We start from the raw sequence: 15,423 nt of genomic DNA, 5'->3' as shown, positions 1-15,423 counted from the left end.
GCCTCCACTACACACTGGAACACCCCTTGGGAAAGCCCCAGCTGAGCTCCAGGGCAGGGGCTGGAAGGGAAGGGTGTGAGGAGGCTGCACAGCCCTGCTCACACCCAGCACCCTCAGCACTGTTCCTGCAGCTCCTGCTGGGCTGTGCCCCAGCACATCCACGGAGCTGGAACCCGCCTGTCAGCCAGCTCACTCCACAGGTGGGCAAGGCCCTCTGAATTCACCCCAGCTTTCCTGAATTTGCTGGATGATGAATATGGGAGTTCAGCTGTAGGTGCATCCTAACACTTAGTATAAGTAGTGATTTGTTCTTTATACTCGGCAACATTTGTACACATGTAACAGACAGTGTCAAAACACCTTGGTTTTTATTTTCCTTTCCTTTTTGAATCAGGTTAAGCTGTAAACAATTTCTTTTTCAATCAAATACTGCCAGCTAGAATTACTTCCATTCATGCATCACTGAAAACAAAAAGGGTATTTTACCTTAAGTATAGATTTTTCATTTTAAACCATGTCACTTTATACAGAAACCAATAGCTAGATTCAATGCACCCTGATTAGTTATGTAAACAGATAACCCCCCAAAAAAAACCCTCATCAACAGAACGAGTAAGTTGGTTCCTTCATAGAATGAAAATTAAAATCTCTCCTGACTTGAGGTTAACATGGTCAGGAATACAGTGTGGCACATAAATCCATCTAGGAGGTGTATAAATTGCACTGTATCTGAATTAACAAAGTTATGCATAATGAAATGCACAGTTTAAATTCATGCTAGAAAGCATTTTTCAATATGACATGGCGGCCGACTGGCAACCATAACAGTTAGGTTCTGCACCATCATTTATGGCATTATAGATAACTATTACATATAGCATACTTAAAAACCCTGAAGGATTGTGTTACTTGAAACATTCTCCAGGCAGTCGTTTGGTTTGAAACATTGGGCAAAAGACTAAAGAGCTCACCGTCTTATACCAACTATGGTACCTTTAACTTCCATGAAGTAAATCAGATATGATGTGGATTTCACAGTAACAAAGTTGCTTAATACCTTTTCTCCGACAGTAGCATTGTGGTAAATGTTTCTGCCCTCAGATCACCATTGTCCTGGTGGCTTTCCCTTTTCTCAAGTTTGGGTAACTACACATGGAGCACTTTTCCTGGTTTCTAACTGTTCATCAGTCCTTTCAGTATATCGTCGGAGAGTTCCAGCAGCGGGAGTTCCGGGGACGGGATGTCCAGGGGAGGAAGGTTGGGAATTGGAATGTCCTTTGCCTTCCCAGCAGTTGTTGCAAACTTCTGCCAAGTTGCAGCTGAAGAAGCAGATTCCGAGTGCTGCTGCAGACCCCACAGCTCTGACTTCTCGACGAAGTCAGTGTCTACATCCAACTCCTTGTCTACGGGAGATTTTTGGAGTCTAGCCCTTTCTGCTTTTAACTGCTTATTCTCTCTCCTTAATCTCTCGTTTTCAGCTACAAGAGATTCTATGAGCTTCTTCAAATCTGCAATTTTGGTTGCCTGCTCTTCTATTATTGTTTTGTCATCTTTTGGCGCTTTACTCCCAATACATGCTTCCACTGGCTCCTTTTTTTTCTGAAGCAGAAATAAAAGTGTATCTGGGTCCCTGTCAAAGACACCCCGAACATCCTGTGCATGTTTCTCTGTGGAGGAGCTGTATTTCTGAGCAACAGGAACCAGTACGTTTTGATCACCAGAGTCTTCAGCAGTTGGCTTGTAAGAAGCCTGAAGATGCGCGGCTGCTTCCTTGTCAGCACTCTGCTGAGCTTTCAGCTTCTCCTCCCTCTTTGCCCTTTTCCACCTCTCCTGGATGAGCAGTAACTGTTTCATGTGACTATCCCTTTGTAATTCCAGTGAGAGCTGAGCCTGAGTAAGAACAAGATTAAACAATTTAGTTGGTGATCCCTAATCCCACCCAAATATTCACATGCACTGAATTACACGTGTGCAAATATTTACATAAAACAGCATCACTGCATGCCCGAGGGGGGGAGCTTTTGTTATTCAGACATTAAATCCAACAGGAAGTGCTCTCTGCTTCTTCAGTGCAACAGGTTCAGATGTGTCAAATTTAGCATAACTACTGGTCTTTTTGTTTGTAAGTCAATACCTCTGGGCAGAGGCACCCACAGTTTAACTGACCTACAGCCAGCACCAAGAAGGAGGAGATTCATCTGCCACGCATGGCCACACTCTGGCTACACAATGGAAAATTTTAATGCTTCTATCATGGTATCAGTGTAGACATGTCAATTACACCCAAAATGAAGCAGCACGTTGCTCCAAGGCCAGGAATGGCCCCAAATGATTTAGTCTTATTTAATGATGGAGGTGGCACAGCAGTTAACTCACATGGGAGAAAGACCATTTTTCTACAAGAATGACCCACTGGAGTGAAGACAGATGTCTGATCTCCAAGGGTTATTTGATTTCATAATATTGGCTAAATTCAAAGCCTGCTGGTACAAAAGTGCTGAGCAAACTACACTACTACATTCACAGATAAACTTGTGCAGTGAATAAGACAAAGTGTCAGGGCTGTTGTTCTGGAGATCCCCCAGTCAGGATGCATTAAACCAAAATGACACACTGTAGATGAGATGCTTGGCTTTTTGTCTCAGCACAATACTAAGTGCCTCACAGATAAAGTTAAGCATGACACTGCTTTTGTCACCTACTTGAAGATGTCTGGCAGACTAGAAAGTTGGAGACCCCTTGGATGGGTTAGTATTTCTCTTGTCCTTGCTCCACATAAACTTGGAAAAACTCTCTAGGAAGATTAATATTACCACACTTGTAACTCTGGGTGCAGCTGTCAAAGGTTCAGACAATTCTGCAGAGGCTAATGCCCAGGAGGGGTGTGATCAGACACAAGGGACACATGGGGCTGTGGATGGTTCCGGTCTCACCTGCTCCGACTGGGTCAGCTTCATGGCATCTGTGAGGTACCCTGTGGGACAGAACATCCATCAGCACTTAGAGCATGGCTGAAAAACCTGAACACTCCCAGAAAAGCTAAGAAAAGCCTTCAGAGCTGTGTGCTCAATCCCCACATGAAGGCAACAGTCTAGAGGCAAAGTGTCTACCAAGTTACAGTGGCTGGAAACACCTGCAGTTTTTCAGAAGTCTGAAAAAATGACTCTGAGACCGTGTAATACACACTACACCCTTCTCATGGTATCCTGTTGGCTTGGGTTGCTCCAGTTTGTTTTTAGAACAGCAGCATTTTCCAGAAGGACTTCAACCATATCTTACTAGAGCTGAAAATGACAATGTATGACAAATTCTCAACCAAATTTGGAATTATGCAAGACAGTGGCATAGAACCAACAGACAAAACCAAGAAACATTCAGTGTATTTTTGGGTTTTGTCTCAGTATATGAAGTAAAAGAAAACAAAAAGTATGCATTTCAGAATGTAAGTGCAATCCCTCATCACTCTGAGTAGTAATAAATACCAAAGAAGCTATTAGTTTTTCACTCCATGGAGTTTTCTAGTATTCCTGAATGGAGTGAGAATGCCTGGTATTTAGGTTACCATGTTCAGAGCAGCCACTTTGTCTCCACACAAGCCCTGCCACTGAAAATGTCCTACTTCTTGCACCAGCTAAGACCTCTTTTCTTCTTCTGCCAAGTAGCTGTACACTGTCAGAGAGCTGAGGGACTCTAACACAAAAAGTGAAGCAGGATTATTTAAATGGACAGGTAAATGCACAGAGGAGAGGCTGTCCCTGCAGTGTCAAGGTCTGTGATGCAATCTCCTGTTTTGCTCGAGTTCTGGGGAGCTCATCACCTGTTCTCAGCTGCCTTGATGCAGACAGTAGGAAAGGGAAGTTTTGTAAGCAAACATTTGCCCTTTACCAACAGAGAAAGCACTGGGACCTCACCTATGAAAGCAGTAAAGTAAATGCAGTAAAGAGAAGTATAAAGTGAAACTGGCTTAGAGCAGGTGCACAACTTCAGTCTGCGCATACCACAAGGTGTTGGCTTCACCTTCAGTCAAGAACTGCCTTCATAGTGATAACCACCCCCAGCCTAAACAACTTTGGAAATGTCTGACTTTAGCGGCTCATATGAGGGAAAAAGTTTTCAAAAGGGTTCTTGATCTGGACTAAATAACCAACTCCCATTTTAAAAATAAAGATTTTGCAAGACAGTCTACTTACACAGAATCACAGAATCTGCTGAGTTGGAAGGGACCCAGAAAGACCATTAACTCCTGGCCCTGTGCAGGACACCCCAAGAATTCCGTGTGCCTGAGAATGTTGTCAAAACACTTCCTGAACTCAGGACAGGCTTGGTGCATGCAAATCTAGAAACTGATTTTAAGAGCTGAAATGTGAGAAATAATCTACTCACCAGCAGCTTTTTTGTGACAAGAAATTGCTTCTTCATATTTCCCTGCTGCCAACAAGCGGTCTGCTTTTCTGCTTTGCTGGTGAGCCTTAAAAATAAAAATAGAAATTACATCAATGAGGGTCAACGGACAAACAGTTATACCTGTCTTAAAAGTAACCAGTACATCTGGAAAACTTGTACTGATTCCAATTCTCAGGCTTTTAGGCTCAGATCTTCACTCCCTTCCAAGCTTTGTAATTGGACTTCTTCAATACTACCTTCCAAGAGTCTCTACCGGTAAGAACTGAAGTTTGTTAATGCAGCAAACTGCTGTGTACACAGCAAAATAATTTTGAAGCTGTTCCTCAGAAAGCACATCATCTTCTTTCTAGGCAGGCATTTACCATGGTCACGTAAAAAGAACAGGCCAGAAGAGGTTATGAGAAGTTGTAAGTATTTTGGACCTGGTGGAATGCAAGATATCTGAATTGTGTTACATCTTACAGCTGATTTGACACTTTCTGCTGCCCCATGCCCAAGATATTTTGCCTCTTGGATGAATAACTTGCTTTTTTTGTCTGCAGCTTATACCAATTAATGGTAGCAGCACAGCCACAGTTAAAAGTATCAAAGTCATGTTGTTGCTGAAACATTTAACAACAGTTAAATCTACACTAGTATTTGTAAACCACTAATGTAAACCACCAACACAGACTAAGGTTGTTGCTGAAAGCAAGCATTTGATGCAAGTATTTGCATATGCTCAGTGAGAAACTGCCGCATAACCAGCACTGCAACATTCATGAAAGCAAGTCTTTTTTTGTCATTACTACAAGACATGGATTTTATGGCCCTTCCTCCAAGACAAACTGTGTCATGTGAAAAGCTACAAGCACTCGCTGGGGAGACTGTCAGTCACACTGTTCAGGACTGCTTTACCACGTGTTGAGCTGAAGTAAACAGACAGCAGGTACTGACACTTACATGGTACTGATATTAACATCTGTTTAAAATACAACTCCCAAAAGGCAGGTCAGTTTGTCATTTTTGTCTGCCAAGTGGAGTTATGCCCTACAGTACTGTAGTAAGTTCAGTTTTCTTAGCAGCTCTGAGACCACAGAAGAGAATGGCTTGTACAGGAAACACCTGTTTGGGCAGCAGCTGTTCTTAGGCAATCCCTGGCAGTTACTTCACTCCATGAAGACATTTGGCTTTCCTAAAACTGACTTCATATGCTAATATGTTGTGTTCTTAAAAAAGCTAAAACACAACTCCTTGTTTCTTCACAAGAAATATTCTTTGTCATATTCTTCTTCCTCACCTTCACTGAATCCTCAGAGCATTGTAAACATTTCCCACTTCTTCTACCCTGAGGTTCTCAGAAGAGGAAGTGTTTTTCTATTGGAAAATCATTTGGTTTATGGCCTTCTTTGATGCACTCCTACAAATGACATATGCCAGAAATATAATTCTTTCCCATTGATATGATCAAACAGTATCAGCACAGATAGAGCAATCTCATTTATTCTTGGCAGCTTGTCCCATTACATATTAGCTATGTCAGGGACATAAAACCACCTGAGCTAGTTCTTTGCAAAACAATTTTTCAGTAAATTAGTACTGATACAGCTGTTTCTGCAAACTGCATGGGCTGGTCTAAAAAAAACAGGGAAAGAGGAAACAAAGTAGCCACAGACAGAAGAGCTAAGAAAGGAATTCAACAAGTCAGAGGACAAGTTTCATTTACTAGTTTTTACATGTAAGAATTTGAGTCCCATTATTTTCAAAGATTATTCATGTATGTTTTAAACTGCTGGAGTATGATCTTACTCAAATCACTTAAGCACATGCAGAACATCTGAGGACATTCAGTTCTTGTTTGATTGAGCAATTAAATTATTTCCATTCTCAATTAACTTCCAGTGAAGCTGAAGGGAGTCTGAAGAAGTTGGGCTGAACTGTGAATAAAATTAGGAAACCAACAGTCCATAGATGTGGGCAAAGACAAAACCCTGGGTGCTCTGATGACAAGGTCACAACACCTTTCTTGCTCTTACACCAAAATGTACATATCAGGCCATCTTACTCTGATGCAACAGACTCCCCAAACCACAGGAGCCACACCAGAAAATAAATCAGGTTTAAGCACAGCCCTGTGTGAGAAAATTAGCTGTTTTGCAGTCAGTCATAGGCAAGGAATTCCTCTTTTCCTGTGTTTTCCTGATGGGTTGACAAGAAAATCCTTGCTCAATTATTCTAACCCATGTTTGATCCAATTTGTTGATTGTGGAAGGATCAAGGAATTTCTCCCACTTTCACAGCAGCTTATTTATCAACAAGCAATGTGAAGAAATTAGTGGTGCTGTTTCCCAGCAGCAAGTGATGAAGCTGCACCAGAAGTATTTGGATGCTTATTAGCCATTATCATGGTGAGCTTCTTGTCTACTCTGATGATCTTGTCTACTCTGATGGTTTATTCCTAGTGCTCAGTTGCACTCAGCCATGCAGCTTCCAACCATTGTTAGCACTTCTGTTTTGAACTCAGAGTGGCCTGTACCCCATTAGAAAACTGGGAATGGAAGAACTGCTCCTCTGTCATAGAGAGGAGAAGATCACTCTCAAGTTTATCCTTGGTCTGATGTCATGCTGGAGGAAGGCATTTACACAACAGCTCTGGGGCTGCAGGGCTGGTTCCCAGCAGATTCAAGCAGGATTGCTTTGACTTTGGTTTTGCTGCTGTGATGACAGAAACACCTGCTGCTTGATTGTGGTGGGTTTATAGATCTGATTTCTCTGTCCCCTTCCACTTGCAGTGCTGGAAATCAATATAGGATTGGGGGGGGGGGGGAGGGTAAGAATAATTATAATTTATTAACAAGCTACGGAATTTAAAAGGGGAAGCAGGTTGACAACTGCTTTCAGATGTCTCTCCCAATCCTGATGAGCAGGAATTCCCAGTAGGCAAATGGGCAGGTGTAACAACTTGACTCTTGTAAAAGGAAGCAGGTGTGAGTGAAGGATGGTGGAGCTAAAAGGTTTCCTCACCCTGTTCCAATCTATTTGGTACTCGAGATTTGTGTAAGCCTTACTGTGTGACCTGAAGCACCTTGGACTAACTGCAGAAGGTAAGGCAAGCATTTTTCCACACACTTTCTAAATGTAGTTGAGATGTTGAGGGATAGCACTTGCTTTAGGAAGTTTACACTGTTATTCTAGGGAAGTGTTCCTATTTGATCTTTCCACCTGACTAGCCCAAATCATTGCCTATGCAATCTCTGAACAGCAGAATAAACCCCAATCAAACAATCCTCTAGAACAGCAATGAGAGCCTCCTCTTTACCTACACCTTTCTTCAGCCAAATTTAACACTGCTTCTTTGTTGGGTTTTGTTTTTCCCCACTCTAGACTAGATAATGTTGTGACTGCAGGCTGTGAGAAATGAAGCCCTAAGGCCCACTTCCCAGATCTATTACTGTTCCCTCAAAGGAAAAAATAACAACGTTTTCTTTCTACACACTGCCAGCATACTGTTACAACTTAAAGGACTACCACAGCATGATCCTGGCTTAGGTTGTGGGGATAAGGAGGGAAAGATGCTTCTCTTCCCATACAACTCTAGCTGATGGCTAGCATTGTGGAAAGGAGCATAACATTGTTTGATGCAACAGCATTTTTAAAAGGCAGATGTAGTACTACTCATTTTCAAACAGAGTAGGCCTACTACTCTCTCCTAAGAGCACTCATCTGCAACAGTGCTCCTGTAGCTGAGACAGTTTTGTTTTTCTCTCTTTCACTAATAGGAACAGCTCTTCACTGGACAAAACCTTGCACAAGAGGTTAAACTTACAGCTTTCATTGTATATGACAAAGGACTCACCAGAAAATGATGTATTTTAGTGTGATTATGGAGCACAGATTACAGTGATTTATTCAAAATGACAAAGGCAGGAAAAACCCAGCTGCTAAAACGATGGGGCCTGATGAAAGTTTAACTGCCAAGAAGTTTCTGTTTGTAAATGTTTTATGTGAAACCACTGTTTGATGCTGCTATCATCTATTTTATGTTATGGATTGTGCATGCCAGTTATTCTTGCCAGAAAAGATTAGTACCTGTGCTCTCTTACTGCTGAAAACAAGGAGGAAGGGTTTTTTTGAGAGATGAGGATCTATTTTAGGATTTGTTTCCTTCAGGATCTAGGTCTGGTTTCTATTTTGAACAGTCAAACTGCACACTGCATTGCCTCTCTATCATCCAGAAGAGTGCTAAGTGTTTTCCATGTGGGTGTTTACAGCAGCAGGCCACACAGGGTGGGATGAGATGGTGCACCAAGGTTCTCCCCACCCCACACACACTCTGTGAGAGGCTACACCTACAGAAGCCTCTTTCAAACCCATTCTTACCAGGAAATAGTGAATTTAGAAAGGTTTGAATGTGGATGTCCTCATATGCAATGAAAAACTGTAATGAAGAGAGAATAGAAGTGCAAAACTTGATCTGAGAGGTCCAAGAATAAACTGTGGCCATCCATTTATTTTAAAAACCTTGATCAGAGTGATTATGGAAAATGCTTGTATTTACTGGCGGTTGCACCAAAAGTAAAAATAATAAAGAGTTATACTGTAACTTATGCTAAATAATGAGAATATATTTGCAGTAAAACTGAAGAAATTGCAATAGTGTAGCTTTACCAGGAGAAGCAAGCCCCCATTTTTAAATACTTCTATAGTGTAGAGAAAAATGACTAAAGATCAACCAAAAAATGGCAGAACCCATTGTGACTGTTCAACCAAGACCACTAGTCACATGTTAGCTCAATCTTCTGTTTTTGAAAGCCTGTATTTAGCAAGGTTGACAGAACAATGACTCAGCTGTGTAAATTATAGGTTAGTGTTCCTATAGAGCAAAACAAGTACGTGACACTATCATGAGACAGTTAATGCTGAGAATACAGAGTCCTCACTCACTTTGTATTGAGTTGTAAAGATGTTGAAGTTCAACTTGCATGTAAGCAATAGCACTGGACTTTAAATATATGGGCAGATAAGCAACCAGTTGTTTAGGCAAGCCCCATGAACTGAATGACTAGGTCTAACTGACTACATGTGTGTTCCCAACCTATTCCAAGTTTCAGATAAAATGGTTAGTCGGAGTTCCTCACCATGCAAATGCAATTAAAAGGTCTGGAATGAAGCCAACTCGCATTCATGCTGCTCAGGTTAGGTGGAGTCTCCAAAACCCCACAGAGGCAGAGCTGCAGCCCTTTCCCTGATCACCTGCACCCTCATTAAGGTGTGGTATCCTTTAACCTACTGCATAGTCAAATCAACCTCATTCCGTTCCTTTTCATCCATTTAGGAGGGTAAAAGCACTAAATGCTTCAACTTGTTTTTCAGAGCCATTTTCAGACTCACAGAATGAATTAGGTTGGAAAAGACAGTGAGATGGAGTTCAGCCTGTGACTGAACACCACTGTCAGCTCGACCATGGCACTGAGGGTCATGTCTAGTCTTTCCCTATCCAGGGATGTGACTCCACCACCTCCCCAGGGCATTTTGTGGGCCTACAGTTCTCAGCAGCTTTGACAACATTCTTCTTGTCCCCAAATATAACGTGTCACAGCTGGTACACAAGTCTTCTTGCTGACTGGAGGTTACAAGCTAAGTGAGAACTGTCCCATTGCCCTGATAAACAAAACCAGTCTGGGCTTCTGTATGTAGCCCTAAACTACAAGGCTCAAGTTGTCACAGCAAATGAGCTGCCTCCCAACAGGAGCATCTGAACCACTACAACAAATTGTCCAGTAAACAAGTTTCCAGGAGCAACAATTCCAAAACAAGTGAGGCAGAAAGGCTTCAGCTGTGCCTTCAGTCTGTCTCACCAGGCTTCTCTGAGGTGGCCTCATCTGGGTCTTTAAACTGCGGGTCATGCTTACTCAGAGCTGAACTCTGTGGCTTGGTGACAGGCATGTAATGCCAGTGTGACACAGCAGAAAGGCACTGCTGGTAGGTACCCAAACAGCACAGGTACAGTGAGGAAATGCCTGTCAGCCACCCATCACTTAGCTAATTATGTTCTTGACTGCGAGCTGCTGCAAGTTGTTTTGTGTGCCACAAGGAGCAGCTTCGTGTTGTGTTTTACAGCAGTTGTATGCCTGCACACAACGTTGTTGGGCTATTCCAAGGTGGTTATTACTGATCTGGCTGTTCAGCAGAGTATCTGATGCACCTCCAGTCACTTTACTCAGATATGCTGCTGCCTCTGCAGATTCTCACCTTTCTGTTCTCCCACTACTGTGGAAAAACAGGCTTTGTGTTAGGCATGTGTATCTACTGATACTTCCCTTTTTGTTACCTTACAAGCTTGTTCTCTCTAATTTGAGTACATATTTGAGCCCATCTGCCTTTTTTTGGTTCCATTTTACACTAGAAGATCAAGTATAGCATCTGGCAGGTTAAGATTGGAAAAAAAATCAAAGAAAACAAATGGGGTTCTGTGGATTAACGTAATATTCCTGGTTTTCCAATGACAATAACAGAAGTGCAGGCTGGCATTAAGTCTCAAACACATCAGCAGGTGTGGTTTAAATTCTCTGGTCTCTAGTAAAATTCGTAGATGTTTTCTATTTTCTCCTCCTACACTTCCATATTGCATATTTATTCTGCTTGTTATTTTGCCTTTGTGTGGATGTAGCATTACCTCCCTTTGAAATACTTTGTTGAAGTAAACCCTTCATTGGCTTGCACTGGAATGGTTGCTACCAACAGCCAGCAGCATTAGTATTAAAAGCTCTCATCAGATGAGATTCTTGGAACACACATTTTCGACTATTCCCACTCCAGCTACTGGTGTGTGCTTTCTGGTTCTCAATAGAACAGCAGCCCTTCAAGCTGGTCCTTTATGCTTCAGGAAACTTAGAGGTGACAGATATTCACCAGATTTTGGACTGCATTGTATTATAAAGCATACAAACACTACTACCTTGCAAGAAGAATACAAGGTACAGGTGTGGCTCCTTAGCTACAGGACAATACTGAGCTGTTAGAGCAGAATCTGCAGAATTAAGAATCCTGAGTGTCAAACTCTGTTTGAGGAGCTTTTTCTAGTCTCTTCCAGAGGTTAATGCTATTTGCCTCACTTTTACTGTGTTATTTCCAAGCTGACGATCAGCAGTGTGTGGCTGTGCTTCTTAATTGGAAACTTTTGTTCCTACACCTAAGGGTACAATTATGGCTGGATGTGAGATCAAAATTCTTTGCCTAAATCAGATGGCAGTAGGAATTGCCTCTACAGCAAGCAGCACAGAGAAGCTCTCAGGATGCAGTGACCCACAGAAGACTTATCTTCATGCTTCTAAAATTTTGATTTGTAAAAAGAATGTTGAGATGGTTTTGGGTCTGGATTATGTGTGAAATAAGCAATCAGTTGGGTTAGGTACCTGCTATATGGCTGCCTGCTGGTGCAGGGACTGCATTTAGTTCATGCTGGTTTTAAGTTCCATGGCATAACCCAAAAATTTTATTTATGAGGTTGAAGAAGACTTGGTTCCATAAAGACATTATTTTAGAGAAATGTATCTTTCAGAAGTTTCAGAAAAAGAGCATAATTGAAGCCAGCAGAATATAAGACATGGCGTTAAAGGGTAAGGGGTGGGGTGTGTTTTTTTGTTTGGTGTTGTTGGGTTTTCTTGTGGTCAGATCAACTGGCCAGCAAAATCAGGACAGTATCCATGCTTTCCAGTAACTAAGACTAGATGCTCCAATCTGCAATTAATGGACAATTTTTACAAGACAAAGCAAGATGCAAGTGCTGTGGTAAATTCTAATGAGAAGCCTTAACTGATGGAAAAAATCAGTTTTGTGAAAATTGTTAAGCCGTGATATACTGGAAGAGGGAAAATATCTTGTATTTAAGCCATTGATAGCAGTTAAATAAGACTAATGATTACTGTATCCAAAATCACTTTGTAGTTTAGGTGTGGGGTGATTTGGTGGCTTTGGTTGGCTTTCCTTTTTTTTTGGCAGCTTTATTTTCCTCATTGGCATCTTTGGAAAAAGTTGTGCTTTTCCAATTCACAGGACCTAGATTTAGGTAAGAGAAAAAAATTATGGGAAACAAGAGTGCAACAGGTAACACTGGATAGTATCAAAAGCTTAAATGATCATTCCTATTTTGGAGGTTGGCACCTTCCCTGAATGTTGTTGTCAGTCTGAAGCTCCACATCAGAGAGGGGCTTTGCAAAACTGTACTCCCTGCTCATGCCCTTGTCAAAATGCAAAATCCATGGTGCCATACCCATTCAACCCTCTTATCATGAGGAGTTTTCATGGTGCTTGGCACAACCTCAATGGACATGTCCCTTTTCTGTATGTGATGATCCATGAGTGTATTGCACAGCAGTTTCAAGAGAAGTCCTTGTATTTCAGGACACTCTCAGGCAGTAGGAACACATTCACAGGCTAATTCATAATTCTGTGTATGAAAGCACGTAAAGCAACACTTTTCCCTGTATCACCCATAGGATAGAAGTGTCCTGACCTTACTGTCAGCCTGGAGCTAGACAGGCACAGTAACTGCACACTCCTGTTGTGGTTCACAAGGTCACAGACCAGGCTTTAGTCACTCCTACAATCCTAAGTGGTCTCAGTAAGAAACATTACTGACTGGTGATATTGCCAAGAAAGTTGCTACTTTCAGACACTTACTAGTGAATATACAATCATAATTTTCTCTTTAGAATCTTATGCACTAGTGTCCTAGGGTGACTTTATGATGCTTGTATCCCTGGCAGTCTGTTCTGCTGATGCTGGGTATTCAGTTCTGCACCCTTAAGACTGGTTCTGAGAGAAAGGAGAGGGGAAAGAAGCCCGGAGTTTGTTTTCAGGACCTGCACTTGCTCCCACGCATTCCTGCCCGTGGACTGGTGTCTACAGCCCAGACAGCAGGAGAGAGCTCTCCTTTGCTTTGTATTAGTTAGTTTTGGTTTTTTAGCTAGCTGAGGCAGAGAAGTCCCCCAGACTGTGGTTTTTTCTTTTTCCTGGAACTGCTCTGTAGAGAAAACCCAGAAGAGCACCGGGAGCTCACCCCTGTGTCCCACCAGGGCTGGACACTACATTCCAGCACAGGAGGGGCTGATAAGAGACTGAGTGAGCAGAGCTGCACCCCACGACAAGGGCTGTCTGAATTTGCCATCTCTTCAGAACAGTGGGAGGTTTTATTACTCAATATTATTCCTCTTTTATACTTGTTAAATAAACAGGTTTTTTCCACTTTTCTCCAAGGCAATCTGTTCCAGAACCGGTAGGGGGGGTGCCTCTTGAATCTGCTTTTTAGAGGGACCCTTTTGGAGGTTTCCTCCCAAAATCTGCCCTACATCAGAACAATTAGATCTACTTTTAAAAAAGTTTTTTACAATGTCAATGAAATAGCTATAGTTTAGCTCTCCTGTGTCATCGTATTGTAAGTTTGCCTGATTTTTGACCCCATGATACCAATAGGTTACAAGAATTTCCTATTTCCTGCTGTTCTTTATTTCAATTAGTCTTTCAGTAGACAGAGTAAGAAGTGAGACAGTATGATGCTGACATCCCCAGAGTGGTTTAGCACCACTGCAGAACCTACAGACATAATTAGACCATCTTCCTACTACACTGTCAGCCCTAATTCCATAGGTGGTCTGCAATTACAGTTGCAGAAGTCTTTCTGAAACTAGAGAGAGAAATCCAGAAATACCTGACTGACCCTGTAGGCAAGGATTTGTCAGGGCTGACACCATCCTGGCATAAATAAGCTTTGATTAAAACCTAAACTGACACAAGTCTCTGAGGTTTACATGGCAATGTCTAAACAATTCCTGGATCAAACTCATTCCTGGAAGTAATACAGCTGGGATACTCTGTAATACGGGAACACTCCCAGTGTGCTGCCTCTGGCTGACTGGACTGCTGGACCAAAGCTTGTTTTCTAAGGGAATGCTCTGTGTATCACCACACAGCCAAGCCACAACTTTGGTAAAACCCACAAGGTGGCAGAGAATTAACTCTTCTTGACCTAGATCTTGTCTACGGGACAGAGACCTGCCAATTTAGACTGTTTAACATCTGAGTAGCTTTTGTGAAGAAGCATTTTTCAGCCCATCTGTGTTTCAGTTCAGATTCCTTAGAAATCCAGTTTAAGCAGAGCAATTACTGATGTACGGTTTTAACGCATTTCACCTCCTAAAACTGAGGGAAGCACTTAGCCACTGCTAGGCCCTGGCAAGCCTCTAAAACTCTCCAAACTCTCATGGCTATGGCCCTGTGTCATCTAGACGTTTCCTCTAGACGCTTCCTTCCTGAACTTCTCTTGTCCTGGCTCTTGCAGCGCGAGTCCCCACACGGTGTGAACATGTCGCGGCACGCAGCGCTGTCTGCGGCGGGCCCGGGCCGAGCGGAGCCCCCTCCCGGCCTCCCCAGAGCCGCCTCCGGCCCGGGACGGCCTCCGGGCCCCGCTCCCGGCCGGCCGGGGCCTGACACGGGACCTGAACAGGTGTTTGGGGGGAAAGAAGGGCGGCAAGAGCCGCTTTTCCTGTCCGGGTGGCGCCTCTCCCGCCGGTTACCTGGGGGTAGGAGCCGAGGGGTGTCACCCTCTCCCCGCTGTCTGAGCGGCGGCGGCACCGGCTGACCCGACGCGCCCCCCTTCCCCCTCCACTCCCCGCGCTTACCAGGTTGAGGGGCCCCTCCATCACTTCCATGGGCAGCGGGGGCTGCGGGCACATGGGCGAGGGGCGCTGGCCGGTGCCCCCGGCCCGGCGCGTCCCGGCCGCAGCGCGGCTTGTAAACACGGCCGCCGCTTCCGCCCTGCCCGCGAGAGCCCGGCGCCGTCTCGCGAGACTTCGGGGCCGCGTCGCCGGGGCAACGGGCGCCGCGGGCAGAGCGGGGCGGGGGGAGGGATGGCGGTGTCTGAGGGGGAACCGGGGGTTCGTCTGGGGGGGAATTTGGGGGTTTGTCTAAAGGGAAACCAGGGGTTCGTCTGAGGGGAATTTGGGGGGTTCGTCTGAGGGGGAACCGGCGGGTTTGTTCGCC

The 15,423-nt window shown here is 43.6% G+C and overlaps 1 protein-coding gene across 1 annotated transcript; it reads right to left on the bottom strand.

Annotated features, from left to right (window-relative positions):
- Positions 1–351: 351 nt before the first annotated feature.
- Positions 352–15,213, bottom strand: NRBF2 (nuclear receptor binding factor 2). Its single transcript, XM_066324247.1, has 4 exons — positions 15,063–15,213; positions 4,384–4,468; positions 2,934–2,974; positions 352–1,890 (listed from the first exon to the last, which is right to left on the bottom strand). Exons 1-4 carry the CDS (start codon positions 15,114–15,116, stop codon positions 1,174–1,176), a joined length of 897 nt encoding a protein of 298 aa, XP_066180344.1. The 5' UTR covers positions 15,117–15,213; the 3' UTR covers positions 352–1,173.
- Positions 15,214–15,423: the final 210 nt, after the last annotated feature.

The sequence above is a fragment of the Sylvia atricapilla genome, chromosome 8, assembly GCF_009819655.1.
Source record: "Sylvia atricapilla isolate bSylAtr1 chromosome 8, bSylAtr1.pri, whole genome shotgun sequence".
NCBI classification, from domain to species: domain Eukaryota; kingdom Metazoa; phylum Chordata; class Aves; order Passeriformes; family Sylviidae; genus Sylvia; species Sylvia atricapilla.
Note: the sequence above shows the minus strand (reverse complement) of the source record. Positions and strands in the feature narration are given on the sequence as shown.

What these genes read in the sequence shown, in the direction of transcription:
- NRBF2 (XM_066324247.1), bottom strand. Translation starts at nt 15,116, where the DNA reads ATGTGCCCGCAGCCCCCGCTGCCCATGGAAGTGATGGAGGGGCCCCTC. An exon ending in TGGAGGGGCCCCTCAACCTG is followed by an intron (nt 4,469 to 15,062) that starts GTAAGCGCGGGG and finishes TTTATTTTTAAG; the next exon opens with GCTCACCAGCAAAGCAGAAA. An exon ending in TTGTCACAAAAAAGCTGCTG is followed by an intron (nt 2,975 to 4,383) that starts GTGAGTAGATTA and finishes TCTGTCCCACAG; the next exon opens with GGTACCTCACAGATGCCATG.